This window comes from Schistosoma mansoni, chromosome 3, assembly GCF_000237925.1.
Source record: "Schistosoma mansoni strain Puerto Rico chromosome 3, complete genome".
Classification (NCBI taxonomy): Eukaryota; Metazoa; Platyhelminthes; class Trematoda; order Strigeidida; family Schistosomatidae; genus Schistosoma; species Schistosoma mansoni.
In genome coordinates, this window is record NC_031497.1 from 14,131,148 (window position 1) to 14,148,047 (window position 16,900).

The following is a 16,900-nucleotide window of genomic DNA, read 5'->3' on the forward strand; positions in this document are numbered from 1 at the left end:
TCCTTTATCCCAGTCACTCCATGTCGACCCATTATATCTCCATATCTGGTGTTGTCCACTCCGACTTTGGCATTTAGATCTGCCATCATGATGGTCAGGTCCTTTGCTGGGGACTTAGCTATGATTGATTGCAGCCTCGAGTAGAACTGATATTTATCGTCGTCGTTGCTGTCTTTAGTGGGTGCATAACATTGGATAACATTCATTGTGATCCCCTCCTTCTTTGTTTTGAATGATGCTTTGATTATCCTGAATCCGTGAGATTCCCATCCTAAAAGTGCTTTCCGTGCTCTTTTGGAAAGCATCACACAATTTTACAATTGGTAACAGACCCACAGTTTATGGTTTAAAGCACCAGATCATCATTAAAGATGTCATAGTATGCTGGGCGTGAAAACGCAGTTGTCCGGAACATCTTCATAACCAAACGGTATTGAGGATACAACGGATATTCTAGTTTTACAACTAGCACCCAGTAGTATCTTCTATAAACGATCGTTCCCAGTCGAATAGAAACCAGAAGTCAGACGAGAAGAGACAGGAAAGATATATTTGATTCGTTACCAATATATCGAGAGACTTCGTTATTAACTGGCTATTGCAACGTAGGAGCTGTGTCCCACGCCGTGTTGAAACGTGATCTGGTACGGATGCATGACCGAAAGCCTTCAGTTAAACAAGTCCACTTAAACAACGTGGTCAGCATCCAATGTCGAACACTTAATGAGCTATTGATTTTGGGGAATTATTTACAGCTAAAGTATCAATCAATCAAACCAGAATTTGGAGATGGAGTTTGAAGTCATATTTGTAAGGTTGGATATATGTCGAGAAGCGTTCAGTTTAATTGACCTTAGTTTCAAGAGATCGGTGGTGCGTAACCTAGCGCCTTCGGCAGGGGCGTGTCCAGCAGAACCAATGAGTTCAGCACCAATTTCGAGGACATACGTGACTATTTATTTTAGGGTTTTATTTCAAGAGGACTTAAATAAGGTACACGATTTTACCGACAAGTCCCTTCTGCCATCATACCACTAAAAACAAAATCCTGGCGGTGAACTGAGTGATAGATCCCTTTATTGCCTTTTAGTGACTATTATCGCTACCAATCACCGCGGAAAATGACAGCCCTCATTGTAGGTGATTCACCAGTTATATGTTTACTCTGGCTTGTCTCGGTTAACGAATTCTATTGTCTTGTGATTTCAACTCATATTTCTAGGTAAAATGTCTACAGAACAACTTACGAACATTTTCAGTGCGTAGTTAAGAAATAATCTGTATAAACCCTTACACCAGTCTAGAAGGTTGTACGAAGAAAAAAATTGTTAATGAATCTATAGAGTTTAACGGATGAACCCATGAGTCAAATAAAGTTAGACTACCATGGAAAATCTGGAAGCAATTGAGAGTCGTTTCGTCCCAGTATGTGACTCTCCAGCAATCCACATCCACGATCCCGCTCGCGGGATTAGAACCCAGGACCTATCGGTCTTGCGCGCGAACGCTTGACCTTTAGACCGCTGAGCCGGCACCCAACTGTGTTAATGTCTAACTTTCACTGATCCACGAAATCGCGTCATCGTCCGCCATTGTCTTCATGGAGTTACTGTCTCACAACAGATCCGGTTGAACTCCACTGATCACGGCTTCTCACTAGAACTTCAGGAAAAACTTTTTGAAGTCGACTCACGACATTATTCACTGGTAAACAAATACTGTGAAATGGATATTTGGAAGCTGAACCATGGTGATTTAATTTTTGACACACTACCAAGGTCTCGCGTGCATTCATATGTCCACGCTACTATGTTTTTAAGGAGTGTTGCTGGCTTTCTTCACGGTTTGCTATACAAACCATATGGATTCCGGGTTTTATCCCCAGTTTTAATTATCTTGGAGATTCTATGTGGCTTCATTATTATTGACAAAGTACCATGTATGTCACTTTTAATGTTGTCTAATCAGTTTATAAAATTTCAGTTACAGAAATCGACTGGGTTGCGTATATGCAACAAGTTAGTGGATTTATAAACGGAACTTTAGACTATGATAAGTTGGTGGGCCAAACAGGGCCTTGTGTGTAAGTCATGGTTAGTAAAAGATTTTTCTAGGTATCCTGCCGGACATTTATATGTCTATACATTTCTGCACTGGCTTACAGGTGGCGGATCCCTGATCAAAAATGCTCAGTTTGTGTTCCTCGGGCTTTATATAACAACACTGTTGCTGATCTTCAACATATACAGACTATCATTCCAGGTATTGACTTCTTCCTTATCAACTCACTGTAGATCCCTCCCTATGCCCTCTTTTTTATGTGCATTATGTCTTATCGTGTCCACTCAATATACCTCTTAAGGCTTTTCAACGACCCGGTGGCTATGCTATTTCTTTATGCCTCTGTCAATGCACTTCTATACAACCATTTTACGGTCGGTAGCATTTTGTTCAGGTTCGTTCGATTTCACGGACTCGTATTTTTCCAATAAAGTCGGTCAAAAGCCGTTTACTATTGTCGTGTGTATTTGATATAAAGTTTTGAGGATGTTGATTTTTTGAAAGGTTAACTCTAAGAATATTACTGACCATAACAAATGTATCCTGCTCCGTCTTCAACTTGGGTGTTTCAGTTATGCCGTTAGTTATTGTCACCATCTTTCATTGATAGTATGAACATTTATGACTTAGTAATATGTCGCGTAGTGTTTCTTACCTGGCCTAACGTAGATTAAAGTTTGTTATTACATTTCATTTTCCAGTTAAATGTAGTCCGTCAGTTTTTAAAATAACCGTTCTTACTAAAGGTATGTATAAAATTACAAGTATCACAAAAAGGCTGTGGTGTCCACTGGCCTTTCGTGTTGCTGACAAGGTGAAACTTTTTCTCCAGGTATTGAAATTATTCAAATATGGCAAAGAAATAATCATTTATCTTCTTGGTTGGAATATATGTGAGCTTTCTCGGCATATCGTACATTTTTAACGGACTGCAAAAATCACCCGCAAATACCACTTGTTTCAGGATCCAGTGGAAGTGAACTAAAAACGTAAAAGTTTTGGTATGTGTATTGTCATACATCACAGTTTTTAAATTCGTAATAGCTAAGGTACGAAACAATCCTTGATGTATGATTGTTGGTTGTGTTGCCCGTCGAGCAAAAACAATGGTCGTCTAGTGTAATCGTACTCAAAAAAAGAGTTTTAAGCTTGGGGCCCGATTTTGATCATCGCGAAATTTAGTTCATGAATTTTCATATCTAAAAAATGCATCCAGTAAAAAAGACCTTGTACCTGTTTGTTTAATGCCAACTAAACTCAATGATCTGTACTCTTAAGTCTCTACGCGCGAATAAGTCTGTGATAAGTTTTTTTTCACTTCAATAGAATTAATTTAATATCCTTAGCCAAATTTGTAAGGCCGTTATTGATCGTCAGTGAGTACTGATCATGTTCAGTGTTTAGTTTCCTAGTGGTAATGTTTAATTTTAAAGGGACCATACATCGAGCCACAAAGAGCTGTACGTCGTAGTGGGATACTAAGTGCTTAGGTTTAACTATGTGTAATTACTTCTCGACTGACTTGAAAAATAACACCTATAAGTGCTGACCAACATAGGGAAACATATTTCTAGTGTCACATTCGTATTAAATAGTGACATTAGCGTTACTCCACTTTTAAAGGTTACATACACTGGACAAAATATTGTAATAGAATTGTAGATTATAATTAAGGATTGCAGGAGCCAGACACTTTCATACTATTTATTGCTATTTATTCACCTAGTTAGTTGTCTTTGATTATCTAGTTCTCATTTTGTGGTGGTTTTCACGTCTGTTTTCCTTAAAATATATTGTAACACAGGCTTGTTGAGGATATTCGCACCATCGCATTTCGGGTACTGTAACACTTCTAATAAATTATAGTAATACATTTTGTAACCAATCATATGTACAGCGTTTGAAAATAAGAAACCTTGGTCTGGGAAGTCTCACATTTTGGCTCGTATACCCCTTGAAGTATATACGGATCTGTGCATACAGTCACACATGGTTGTTAAGCTGTATTTGCTGAATGATATTCAGTACGGTGATGTAAGGTTTTACCGTCATGTTTGTGAAATTTCTGTTACATCCAACATCCCTGGCTCCTTACTTTCATTAGTATTTTTTTTATTTCCAATAGTCTTGGTGTTTCTGTGAAAATGAATATATTATTGTTCCTTCCTGGTTTCCTAATTGTGTTGATTTGGCACAAGGGACTTCTGGAAACAATAGGTCACTTGTGTGAGTGTTTCGTCGTTCAAGTAAGTTGCAGTATTTTGTTTGATAACATCTATTTTCATATGTATCGTTCTCATCTTATTTGTAGACATTGTTCAGAAACTACGGTCCAGATTTTCAGAATTGGTACATTGCATATTGTTTGGAAGTAAGATAATTAGGACAACACATAAAGCAATTTTTTGACGTTTTTACAACGTCATGTTCAATTTTCTGTGGCGAAATTTCGGCGCCGGAGTTTTTCATATTGTAGTTTGTTGTTCATTAACTACACACCAGGTTTGTTTTCTACTATTCGATAGTCTGGACCTTGGAAGGTCAATAAGGTCTCGTGTCAACAAGTGAAGTAACCTAACAGGTAGACTAAGAGATTTTACCTGAGTTATTGACTGATACTAAATCATCTTAAGTTTATAGAAAGTAGGATAAAATTTCCATAAAATTAAAGGATTTCTCGTCCATTTGTCCGTCATCAGATCTTACAATTTTTCTTAAGTCAATGTAGCCAGCTGTGTCAGCGTTACACCTTTCACAATCTATATAGCTTGCTACCTAAATGAACACCAGGATATTATAACCTACCATATTGAATAACTTATGCCACCACCTGATTTTTATAAGTTTTTTTGCATTTCAGCTGGCCGTAGGTACACCTTTTCTATTCCACAATGCATGGGCGTACGTGAGCAGTGCATTTAATTTCGGTCGTCAATTTATGTATATATGGACAGTCAACTGGAGATTTTTGCCAGAAAGTGTATTTTTGGATAGGCGATTTCATGCGATTCTACTAATCTTGCATTTGTGTATGTTGTTTGTATTCTTCTGGAAGTTTATTCGGTAGGTTTATCTTGTTTTACATATTCAAAATACTACACTGATCATATATCTTTTCACAAAGCTAAACATGTTAGACGTTAATATGTTTATTGGCGATTCAATCCTACCTCTTTCAGCTAAAAGGACTTCTTTTCGCCTGAGAAAATGCTGCATAAATCACAACACTAGCTTCCTCATAAGCAGACGATTCATACTTAGTGAAGTCAGGTCACGTAGCCTCATTTGGTCACTGTTAAAATTCCACATGACTTGCTTTGTGGGTCTTATAAAAATCACTTCATTATTAATCCTTTCAAGCATAAATATAAGTTAATCTTGTTCTTAACTGGCTGCTATTTAAAAATCGTCTATGCATTATTTGACTGAACAATACAGCTGACGTCATTTACAGAATATACAATATTTTGTCTCCCGCATTAAAGAAATGGGTACTTTAAAAAATCAAAGTCGAAAAAATGTAGCAAAAATAGTACATGATTAACTTAATCAATGAAAATAAACGCCACCTCTTAAAAATCTAACCGTTTATATCGGGATCAAATGAATTCCTATTTTGGTAACTTTCAACTTGAATATTCTGATACTTTCCCACTTTATAAAATGTATATAACATCCAAGATCAGAGTAATTAATAACTTGGCTTTAACACATTCAACATATGTTAATGATAAAAATGTCATTTTTCTAAATTGAACTTCATATTGAATCAAGATTTTAAAAGACATCCAAGTGCTTAATATAAAAAGATATCTGTCTAAAATCAGTTGTACACTTCCTTTTCAGTTTTCATATTTTTTACATTCTTTTGGAAAAGAGCTAGTTTCGTAATTCGATGACAAACAAACCCGAGTACCACTTTTTTAGCTGATTTATTGTAACATCATTCTTTACAATATTAAGGCGGTATAATTGAAGCTATCGGTCACTTCAATACATGTATTACCTACATTGGCCGTCTCCGTGTCTAAAAGCGGTGGTTTATCAACACATTTGCTATTACAGTGCAAGTTTTAACATGACTGGGATATGCGCTTCTGTTTTTAATGCTTTCTAGTCAACTTTCCTATAGTGGTATATTTAAAAAATACAATTATTTTCATTGTATAAAGTATGGTTTTCAGAAAAACACCAAAAACATAGTAGTGAATTTCAGAGAATCACGTATACAAGCAACATATCAGTATTAGTATTTCTCACGTATTCATACTTTTCATTCTAAGTGTAAAGGATTCATAGTCAGTTAGTTATGTTGCAGATATATTTTACAAAAACATAAATAAATTGTTCTTGTTGGCTGGGTCTCTTAAACTAGCTACTTGCAAACATCTGTATTTGATAATCAAGATTTAAGAGGATGTGTGCTAGAAACCAAATATTCCTTGGTTTATATATGTACATATATAACTGTCGCTGATGATGGTTATCCCAGAACATTTGAGCTAGATAAGACGCTTAGTTTTCGGTGCGGCATAACTATCCGTTACGTTCAGTGACATGTCTCTCATTTAAAATTATATTCATTATAGTCTTATATTACAATATTTCATTATCACCTTTGTAGCTCTCGTGGTGGAGTGAAGAGTTATCTCAATATCTTTGACCCTGAACGTGACTCAAAGTTGGATCCTGCAGGTAATATCTAGTATGTCTCGTTCATTTAAAAAGTTTAAGATTCTCATTCATTCCTGATTTGTTTTAATCTTTTAGTGGAATCAATTGTAAAAACTTACTAGTTTTTAAAATATGTACTGATTCTGTAGCTAGAAATGTGTGTTGTAATATAGTTAACTTACTGTTTATTTCAGTGAATGTTTCTTCTCACCAACCCAATTGATATCAAAGGCTATCATTTTTCCTAGTAATAATCGATCCGCATCAACTTGCTAATCATTGGGTTATGTATTCGAATACATTCAGCCTCCTTTGGCTAAGGCACCTTTGTTTTATCACTGGCTCAAGATAGATTTAACTAATAGAGACCTAGTAAGGAAATCTCTGTTTAACTTATCTGCTGTATTTGTTTTTCGATGAGATAAGAAGTGAATAGGAGTGTAACGATTACAATTTTCACTTGAAAAGTACAGATTCCTGTTTTGAAATTCTCTAAATATTATCTAGGGTGAGGTTATGTTAGTTCGATTTTCGTGTGTATGAGGGACGTCGCTCACTGTTAGGATTTTCCAGCACTTAGATTTTAATCTAATTAAGAACTGTCAACTATTTATTGTCTCATTTTTCTTCGGTTTTGATTCTTTTGATTAAAATTCAGCTGTTCTATATCCTATGTTCGTATGCAATTTTGTTGGTATTGTTATCAGCCGTTCGTTGCATTACCAGTTCTACGTTTGGTATTTTCATACAATTCCGTATTTATTGTGGTGTGTTAGACGTTTTTCCACTCCTGTGAAGTAAGTAATGACATTTTTTGCCACGTTCTTCATTATTAAATTATACTTCTTATTCCCTGTATTCTCTCACTTATATATTTCTGGTAACTTGTGGGTTACTTAGTCTTCCTGTCAGTTAAGGGGACTGATCTCTTCGACACAGCTTTCAAAATAGCTTCCTTAACGATTTTACCGACCAAGTTTACATCCTTATGACTCTCAAACCAACCATATTGTGACTTCGTAGACTCGCGTTATGTTTGGTTCTAAATTCTAGCGCTTATACCATCCTTCTTTTACTGTGGTCAAAATAGGTTGGAAGCAGACATCATCAGATAATGTCTCAATCATTCCAGTTAACTCAAGTTCACGACCGCTATCTGATTTGCATCCCTTATATGCTATCTTATCCGCACTCATTGGTTCTGTCGAACTCAAGCGATTTCCCAAGGAAACCAATGGCTAAAAATCCACTACGTTGTATTATTCACCATTGAAATTATGGACCTGAATCGTAATTTCTAAGATCTTGTAAATGTATGACATTAATATACATGATTGTTCAGCCGTAAAACAAGTCCAAAACAGTAAGATTTATCATGTTGCTTGTAGTCGAAAAGTAAACGGCTTAGGGGCTGTCATATAAGCCAATCACCATAATTCTTTTCTAAACTGGCAACAGGTTGCTTTTATTTATCGTCTGTTAAAATCTGATTTTTCGAACAAATCCATTTTATACAATATGTTATATATATATATATATATATATATATATATATATATATATATATATATATATATATTCTGTTTCGAATACAATGAATTTTTCTATGCTATTGTCTCCTTCCTTGTGTTTGTTCATTTCTTTAGGCTATTAATTCTTGGTCTTATTGAAATCAGTTGGAACACTTATCCATCAACAATTTTGAGTAGTGGTTTACTAAATTTATGCCACTTAACATTGCTAGTTGGATTAATTATGGAATTAGTGCCAATTAGATTAACCTCATTACAGGTCAAAAAAGAAGTCGTAAATAACTCTGCCAGTACTCCTTCAAAACGTCAATCACGCAAAAAAGCTTCCAAAACATGGACTAGTGGGAAACACAAACAAGCCTAAATTGTTTCATTTTGCGGGACAAATTGTTAATTTCTTAGTACTCTTCTTTATGTCGACCAAATATGCCAAAAGCGTACCGTCAATTGACACTGAAACCGTTTTATATCTGCATGTGATTGTATAAAATAGTGTAGCTTCTTTGCAAATAAACCGTGATAAATTTTTTGTGGTGCCTTTATTTTGACGCCAATTTGGTCGGACGATAAGGTTATCGACTGGCTCACCACTTTTATGGTGCTGACTGATCTGACTCCAATTCGGATGAACGTATGAATATCGCATGAGTATAAATCTTCCATTTAACTCCGTATATTACCTAGGCTAACTCCGTTTATATGACGGCATTAATAAGAAGCCAAATACGGGTGGAGTCGGGGGAACTTATTTTCGGCATTCTTTTATCCTCTTTGATAGAGTTTTGTTCTCTGAGCTGGATGGTTTGGTCATGGAGCTTTCATTGTTCTGAACGACATCATCAGTACAAACTTTCAAGCACAAGTCTACCTGAAAGCTCCACGACCAAACCATCCAGCTTAGAGAATAAAACTCCATCAAAATGAGCCACAAATCTCCACCATTCATTCATCCCGACAGATTCAGAATAAGAAGCGGCAAGGCAAAGGGGAGAGATAGCGAAGCGAAACGGATCGGAGAAGACATATGAGCCAACTCCATTTAATTAAACGTTAATCGATATGTATAGTCAAACAAAAATAGGTTACAGGCACATGGCCCTCAAATGCCCTGGTACGGCCGAGAGTGGGGAGAGTCCGCTCTCCCTCTCCAAATGCTCTCACATGGCCACGCATATATAACCTCTGTCAGGGAAGTCCTACTCACTGCCTTCTCGTGGCGGGGGTGTTGTTTACAAAATTGAGAGGACGAAAAGCGAATGTCCGGCGCTTTAACCGGGTTGGTGGACACGGGAAGTTCACCTAGGGGAGTTGGAAAACCCTGATTCCAAACCAATGGTGCACATGTGCTCCAGTATCCTGAAGGAACAAATGGAGTATGAACCAATCGTCGGTCACCGGCTACCATGGGACCGCATCTCCTTAAGATGCTCCACTGCCTTGTGAATTAGACCTTCAGGTTAAAGGCTCGTGGTGTGGCCCCCTAAGAAAACCACCTGCTTCATTTTGGGCACCTGGGCAGTATCACAGCCCTCACACAAATCAAATGAGATTTGTGAGGCGCATATTTATCTGGTGCTTCTTTGTACCAATATTTATGTGTTTAAATAAATAATACAGGCACATGATGAATAGGGTAAGTAAATACCACGCATACGATCATACAAAAGATGGTCAGGGTTAATAAGTGAATAATTGACAAGGTAAAAATGTGGTTTGAGAAGAATGAGCAGACTGGTCTATCCAGAGGCTAGAATAACCTATGTGGGTTTGACATAGTGCCAGCCCCTGCAAGTTTCTATACTTATTCCTGCAAAAGGCTTTTTATGCGCTACGTAATCTTTGTTTACACATACTTTCTTCTCGCAATCATGTTACTACCTAAGAACTGCAAAAAATTGAAATATCTACTTAAACCATTAGAAAGTGAGTTGAGCTTATGAATTTTTAATTGTAGCTTAACATTAATGATGAAATGTCTTTCAACAAAGAAAAACTGCTACACAATTTCGATCGTAGTATTTTGTTTTAGATATTAAATAAACATAATAAATAAGGTAGTAGAGTTGAAATTATGGTTCACTAACATGTCTTAAGCTAAAACTATTTCAGCATTCTTCGTTTGACTTGTTGTAAATGGATTGGGGTGGATTGTATAAATCATTGTGCACCAGATGTCGTGATTGAACTGATGTAAGTTTATTGAAACGTGATTAGAATTTTTATTCTGTACCAAACTTATGACTATGATTGTTAACTATATGAAAGTATACTCTCAGTGAGCAGAAGTGTTTGTCCTTGGAAATAGATATAAAATTATTTTGTCATGATTGTAAGGAGTTGCTATAAAATACAAATTAAACATATTTTCTAATTTTTTTTCATATAATAACTGATTTGTCCGATCCAATGTACTGACTCAACTCTTTTTCTACTATACTGGAAAACAATATAGTAGAATATCTTTAATTAGCTGGGTGTTACGTAGGAATGAAAGACAGTAAACCTATTTATGCAGATGTTTTAAGTTTATTAAGACATTTAAAGGAATACAGCCATACCTTAATATATTTTACGATTAATGGTCGTTTGTGTTTTATTAAAATAGTTGTTAATTTTCCGCTGAAATCGATTAGCTTTTTTTACTGTTTAACGCCCATTTTCATTGTATTCTCTAAAATTATTTACCTTTGGTTGACCAACAAAATGTTCATGGTTTGTTGTGCTGAAAGAAAAACAAAACCCTCTCGTATACTTTACATAGTGAGACCATACAATTATTTATTGCATCTTTGTACAACATGTTGATCGTTCGAACTGGTATGCAGTGTTGGGTCAACATGAAGCTCCGAACCTAGGTTTCATGTTAGTTTGTATTTATTAACAGGGAGTATCTGCAATCTTGTGTAGATTCCTGCTCCTCAGAAGAGTCTCGCCCACTGAGTTTTTTAGGTCACAATCGAGATGTTTACACTGATTGATCTCTGAGTAATAACTAATGTAGTGTTCTTGTATTCCATAGTTTTTATCAAATTCTACCGATCAACTACTAGTCAGTAGTGGCTTTTCAGTCTAACTATAATAACGTATATAATTATTTGAACTATAGAGGTTTATTGCAAGGTAACAGCGCACATTGACTGCATCCTGAACTTAGCTAAAATCCTAACACGAGATGTTGAATACCTCCCGAGTAACTTAAAACTTGTGTTCTAGATAGTTGCAACAACTTTGAATAGTTTCTGCAGAAAACGACCATTATGTATAATAGCTAACTGTTAAGTATCAGTTGGTCTATGTGAGTTGAATATATTTTTACTTATTTGTGCTTGAAATGCATGAAGTCTTGTTCCTGAACATCGATGAATATAAGCATCGGAAGTTTTAAACTGCTTACTTCCTGTTGTATAGAAATTTAAAACAATTGATGTTCTACATCCTATTCATGTATATGCGTGACATTTTATTTACATTTTTTAGATCATGACAATTGAGTTGGTATTTTATGGTGATATGTCATCAAACAATTTCAGATATATATAGATGACTGATTCCCCAGTTTTACCTGGTTTCAAAAAATGGTTGGTAATAAATCTTACTACTTACTCATGTTGTAGTAATGTGTTATTTTTATATGCAAATATGTTACTGATTTAGTTACGAATAAAAGTCTTTCCAAAACTTTATTCAACTTTAAATTCAAATATCATATAAGCACAAGAACTGGTGGAAATGGATCATAAAATTTTGCTTTCATGAATTAGCACAGGATTGTTAGTGAACAGGGAAACACTAAAGGTTAAATCATTCTAAGCCTTAAGTTTGATATCATTTATTATCTACATATACATAGGAAGAATATCCTCAGAATGTTTAGACTTGGCAGCATAGTTGATAGGTGTGAATACTCCGAATTCTAAAGTGAATGTTGTATAATTCGAAGTACCCTAATCTATTACTTAAGGTGACTAATATTTACTTATGAATCTCCGTGTGTTCAAGAATATCTGCCTTTATTCAGTAGGAAAATGTTTCAAGAATTTTAGTTTTTATTTTTTCACCCAAGCAAGAGTAGTTACAACTTTATTGTAAATTGGATGAATTTTTTCATAGAACACAAGTAGATTTATTAGTGGCTGACAATTGACGAAATCAAAAATCCCTTATGATCAACTGAAATCACAGGTAGTTTTTTACTCATAAACGAAACGGAATTTGTCTTATTACTCATCAAATTCATTTTTCAGTAATAAACGAAATTTTGCCCTTATCAAGTTTTCTCAATTAACTACACAGTTACGAGTTCGAAAATATAACAGTTTCAGTCGAAGTTGTACCGTCAGTGCTCAATGCAATGAAGATATGCTCGTTAAATCTCGTTCACCGCCAAACTCAGCACTGAAGAAGTATATGTTCAAACAATCGAACTCACAATCGCATTCAGATATATTTAATGAGGTAACTTACATTCCGTACTGCAATAAGGAAAAATCTTACGTAGAAGAGGCCAACAAATTTTCACTAAGATAAACTCTGGGCAACATCCGAATGTTCTGTTGTTGGATTCAATTCATTTCAACTTAGTCGCGTCAAGCAAACTTCTAAATCACTTTAAGACAAATGTTTTTAATGAATCAAATTCTAATGGTAGCATATCAGATACTGATTGTTCCGATGATTCATTTATCTCTAATGAAATCGTTAACGAATTTGGGGGAAATACTTTAAATAAATCAAATTCCGATTAAATTTCTAATGATCTTATATTAGACATCGTTTGTCCTATCACCCTATTTCTTCCTTACGAAAACTTTGGTCAATTCTCGGCACAAGTTCTAAATAAGTCTTATTACGGTTCTAACAGTCCCATATCAGATGTTGCTTATCCTCAAAGTGTAGCCACTTCCAGTGGACTGACCATTCATTATGGTCAATATGTCTTAAATGAGTCACATCCTGATTAAATGTCAGATTTTGGGTGTTCTCTCACTTCATATATGTGGCAAAGAATCTCCACCCAATGCCATAATGTATCAATCGACATAGAAACTGTTCCCAAACTCCTCCCAGCAACAAAATACCCTGGAATGATACCGTTCACACAGTTGCAAAGTTTAGTCTTCAGTCTGAAATTGGAGGTAAGGTTCAGCGCCTAGTATGGTGGAAATGAAGTTTTATTTAGGATGACATTAGCTTAATCAGACTGGTGCCAGAAATAGTGCTCACCTCGAAAAGTTGAGGTCAAATGGGAATATCAAATGCTCCAATTTTATTTCGAAAATTTTAAATGTGGTTAATTTCGACCAAACACTTCGGAAAAGTTTCTGACGAGTAATTGTCAATATACACTTTGTTACATTTGTCCGCAGCTACCCAACAGATCTGATGATAATTATCTTACTGATTCGAACAAAATGAATAGCCCAAACAAGCGGGTAAACTGTGTTCCAGCAAACGAAATTCACTTCAATTGCAGTAAACCTGCATGTAGATTGCAGCCACCTACTAATTCTAATGAGCATAAAGTACATACAAATGTCCCATTAAATTGTTCTGGTATCAAAGTGAGTTTACATGGATCACATATTTTGTTGTTGTTTGGTTGATCCAGAAAACTCGCAAGACAAGAAAGGCTCAGGAACCACTAAGAAGCATTTTATCCAATCAGCGTTCACTAGAAGCTTTGCCAGAAACATCACAAAAGTGAAAAGTCACATGTAGAGTTTCTGATTGGCTAGTTACCATACTGCTACTATGCTTAGTAGAATTCTAGAATTTTCAGGAAAACCCAAGGACCTGTGAAATACAATAAAAACCCTATATTGTCTGTACATGAATGAGCCTTTGGAGTAAAGTGCTTCTCGTATATTTTGCGCCTTTTCCCTCGTGTTCAAGTCGCTGTGTAGATCTAGCTTGGGGGTTACGCGAATAACTTGGGAACCGAGTATAGCGTTCAATCAGCTAAACTTATCAGATTCCAAGTTATCCTCATTTGTATTGTGTCTGTAATAATAGCATCGTATTTTTTCCATATTACAAGTGAAAAAGTAGTATGTATAACACCTGTACAGGTCAAGGTCACATGAATTCTTCATGCCTTACGTATATCCACACTTTCCCAGTACTCATGTGAAATGAAGGTTTGAGTGAGTATGTGAAAACAGTCCAAGTAAATAAAGTCATATTATTTGTAAGGTAATTTGCGAAAAACCCAACATTCTCAGCGTAGGGAAAATCAGATATGGATTGAACGAAGAGGTAGAACAAAGAAGTAAAAAGCTCAATTCAGTTTTCTCAAATGAAACTGAAAGACCCACCTATGCATTCTCACTTCTTGTTGATATTTTAAGTAAAATCAATGCCAATAACGTCTGGAATTGTAGTTACAATGAGATTTGATCGTCATTACTAAAGTAAATTCTTGTTACAGTTCTCGCGGTTTATTAATTATTCTTAAGCCTTGTCGTTTACATTTTTGACCGAATGTGCACGTGAAGACAACAAACATGTAATTAAATCTAGCGTCACTGAACGCTTTAATACCTATATGCATGTAATGAGTGTTAGTAGTCTTCAGAAAATAATCGTTAAAACAGTGTTTGACAAGCTGTTGTACTCGATGGCTAAAATCTACATGCTTGACACATGAGATTTAGTTCATATTTTATTTTTGAGTTAATACAAAAATTGAGTGTAAATTAGTTATGGCCTAGGTAGGGTCTTGTATAAGAGTCCATCGGTGCTGATCGCCACACTACGTCACCAATACTAGATGAAAACAGCAAGAAGAGTAGCAAAGGAGTCCAACTAATGAACATTTCAATGATAGTAATTAAGAATGGACATACAGTCTATGTTGTTCTACAATAATAAGTATGAAATAAAGCTAAATCTCAAGTTTTAGAAGATAACAGATAATGAATGAATCTACTCTTTTCCAATCTGTTTTAAGATGTCACCCAAAGTCTTCAACTATTGATCATGAGTATCTCACTGAACCCCAGCAAGTAGTTGTCTCGAACCGATAGTTGATGGCCTTATAGACTCCAAAGATGCCACAAATAAAGTGTCAAAAACGACAAAGAATCTTGAGTACCATCAAAAGTTTTTAGTAGAAGTTGTAGTTTCATACTAGCATGATGATCGATATCAATGTGAAGAATGATAATGACAATATCACTCCGTGTAACATATTATCATTATCAGCAAAGAACTAAAAGTTAGGATGATCAACAGACAAAAATTTATTAACATGATACTAAGCTCTTATTATATATATATACAAAAGCATAGAAACTAGTCACATTTATTATTATTATTATTTAAACACAAATATTGGTACAAGGAAGCACCAGATAAATATGCGCCTCACAAATCTCATTTGATTTGTGTGAGGGCTGTGATACTGCCCAGGTGCCCAAAATGAAGCAGGTGGTTTTCTTAGGGGGCCACACCACGAGCCTTTAACCTGAAGGTCTAATTCACAAGGCAGTGGAGCATCTTAAGGAGATGCGGTCCCATGGTAGCCGGTGACCGACGATTGGTTCATACTCCATTTGTTCCTTCAGGATACTGGAGCACATGTGCACCATTGGTTTGGAATCAGGGTTTTCCAACTCCCCTAGGTGAACTTCCCGTGTCCACCAACCCGGTTAAAGCGCCGGACATTCGCTTTTCGTCCTCTCAATTTTGTAAACAACACCCCCGCCACGAGAAGGCAGTGAGTAGGACTTCCCTGACAGAGGTTATATATGCGTGGCCATGTGAGAGCATTTGGAGAGGGAGAGCGGACTCTCCCCACTCTCGGCCGTACCAGGGCATTTGGGGGCACTACTGTGACTTTTTTTAAACAAAATATTTCTATGCGTCTGTTTTCACCTGCACTATCCGACTCCCTATGAAAACTAACAACATTCTACATTGGCCAGAATAAGTACCTGTTAGAAATTTCATAGAAAAACAAATTTATATTCGTTTCATTACAAGTAAGAATCGGAGACTTCATTCATAAACTGACTTCAATATTACAAGAACTCAGTAATCATCCATTAGGACTATAGATTGGATAACGTGGTTGTCCTGGTATAATGGGAAGGTGTACATGCTAAATTTTGTTTTTTTCAGAAGGACTTGAGGTTGTTCAAGTAGAATTCTAGTTAACTTTCAAAATATATCTGCTTGACAAGTAAACAACATGTGGAAATTTAGTTGACTTGTTTATAGTTATTAGTTAAATCTGAAGATAAATTTCGTTACCGACAGACATATGGAGCTGAATGTAATTTAAAACATATGCAGTTAAAAACTACAACGGTTTTCCAAAATCATTGTGCTCTCCACCACATCTTAGTGCACAATCCCGTTGGTTTGTATGAACATTCCTTGCCAAGAAGCTAACTGCTTCTCAGTTTTCAATACTGCTTCAGTTAATGTCACTGTGACAAATCAACCGTTTGTAAATGCTTAACTAAATTATAGAGCATATCTTAGATCTTTGATAAATTTCTAGTGTAGTGATTAAGTGTTTACAGACTAATATCCAAGTTCAGAAGGGGTTTTTGTGGAGATTTATTATTTGCATTGTTGAAAGCATGAGTCAATTGAAGCTCGACCACCAAGACAAAACCTGAAAGCAC

The 16,900-nt window shown here is 35.8% G+C and overlaps 1 protein-coding gene across 1 annotated transcript; it reads left to right on the plus strand.

The window, feature by feature from the left end:
• Positions 1–1,809: 1,809 nt before the first annotated feature.
• Smp_150200 (putative mannosyltransferase) lies at positions 1,810–8,631 on the plus strand (the record flags this gene model as incomplete). The annotated part of the gene is made up of 9 exons (XM_018799328.1): positions 1,810–1,939; positions 1,984–2,083; positions 2,115–2,262; positions 2,295–2,455; positions 4,187–4,307; positions 4,922–5,124; positions 5,332–5,384; positions 7,394–7,532; positions 8,382–8,631. 9 exons carry the CDS (start codon positions 1,810–1,812, stop codon positions 8,629–8,631), a joined length of 1,305 nt encoding a protein of 434 aa, XP_018651128.1.
• Between the last annotated feature and the right edge of the window lie 8,269 nt (positions 8,632–16,900).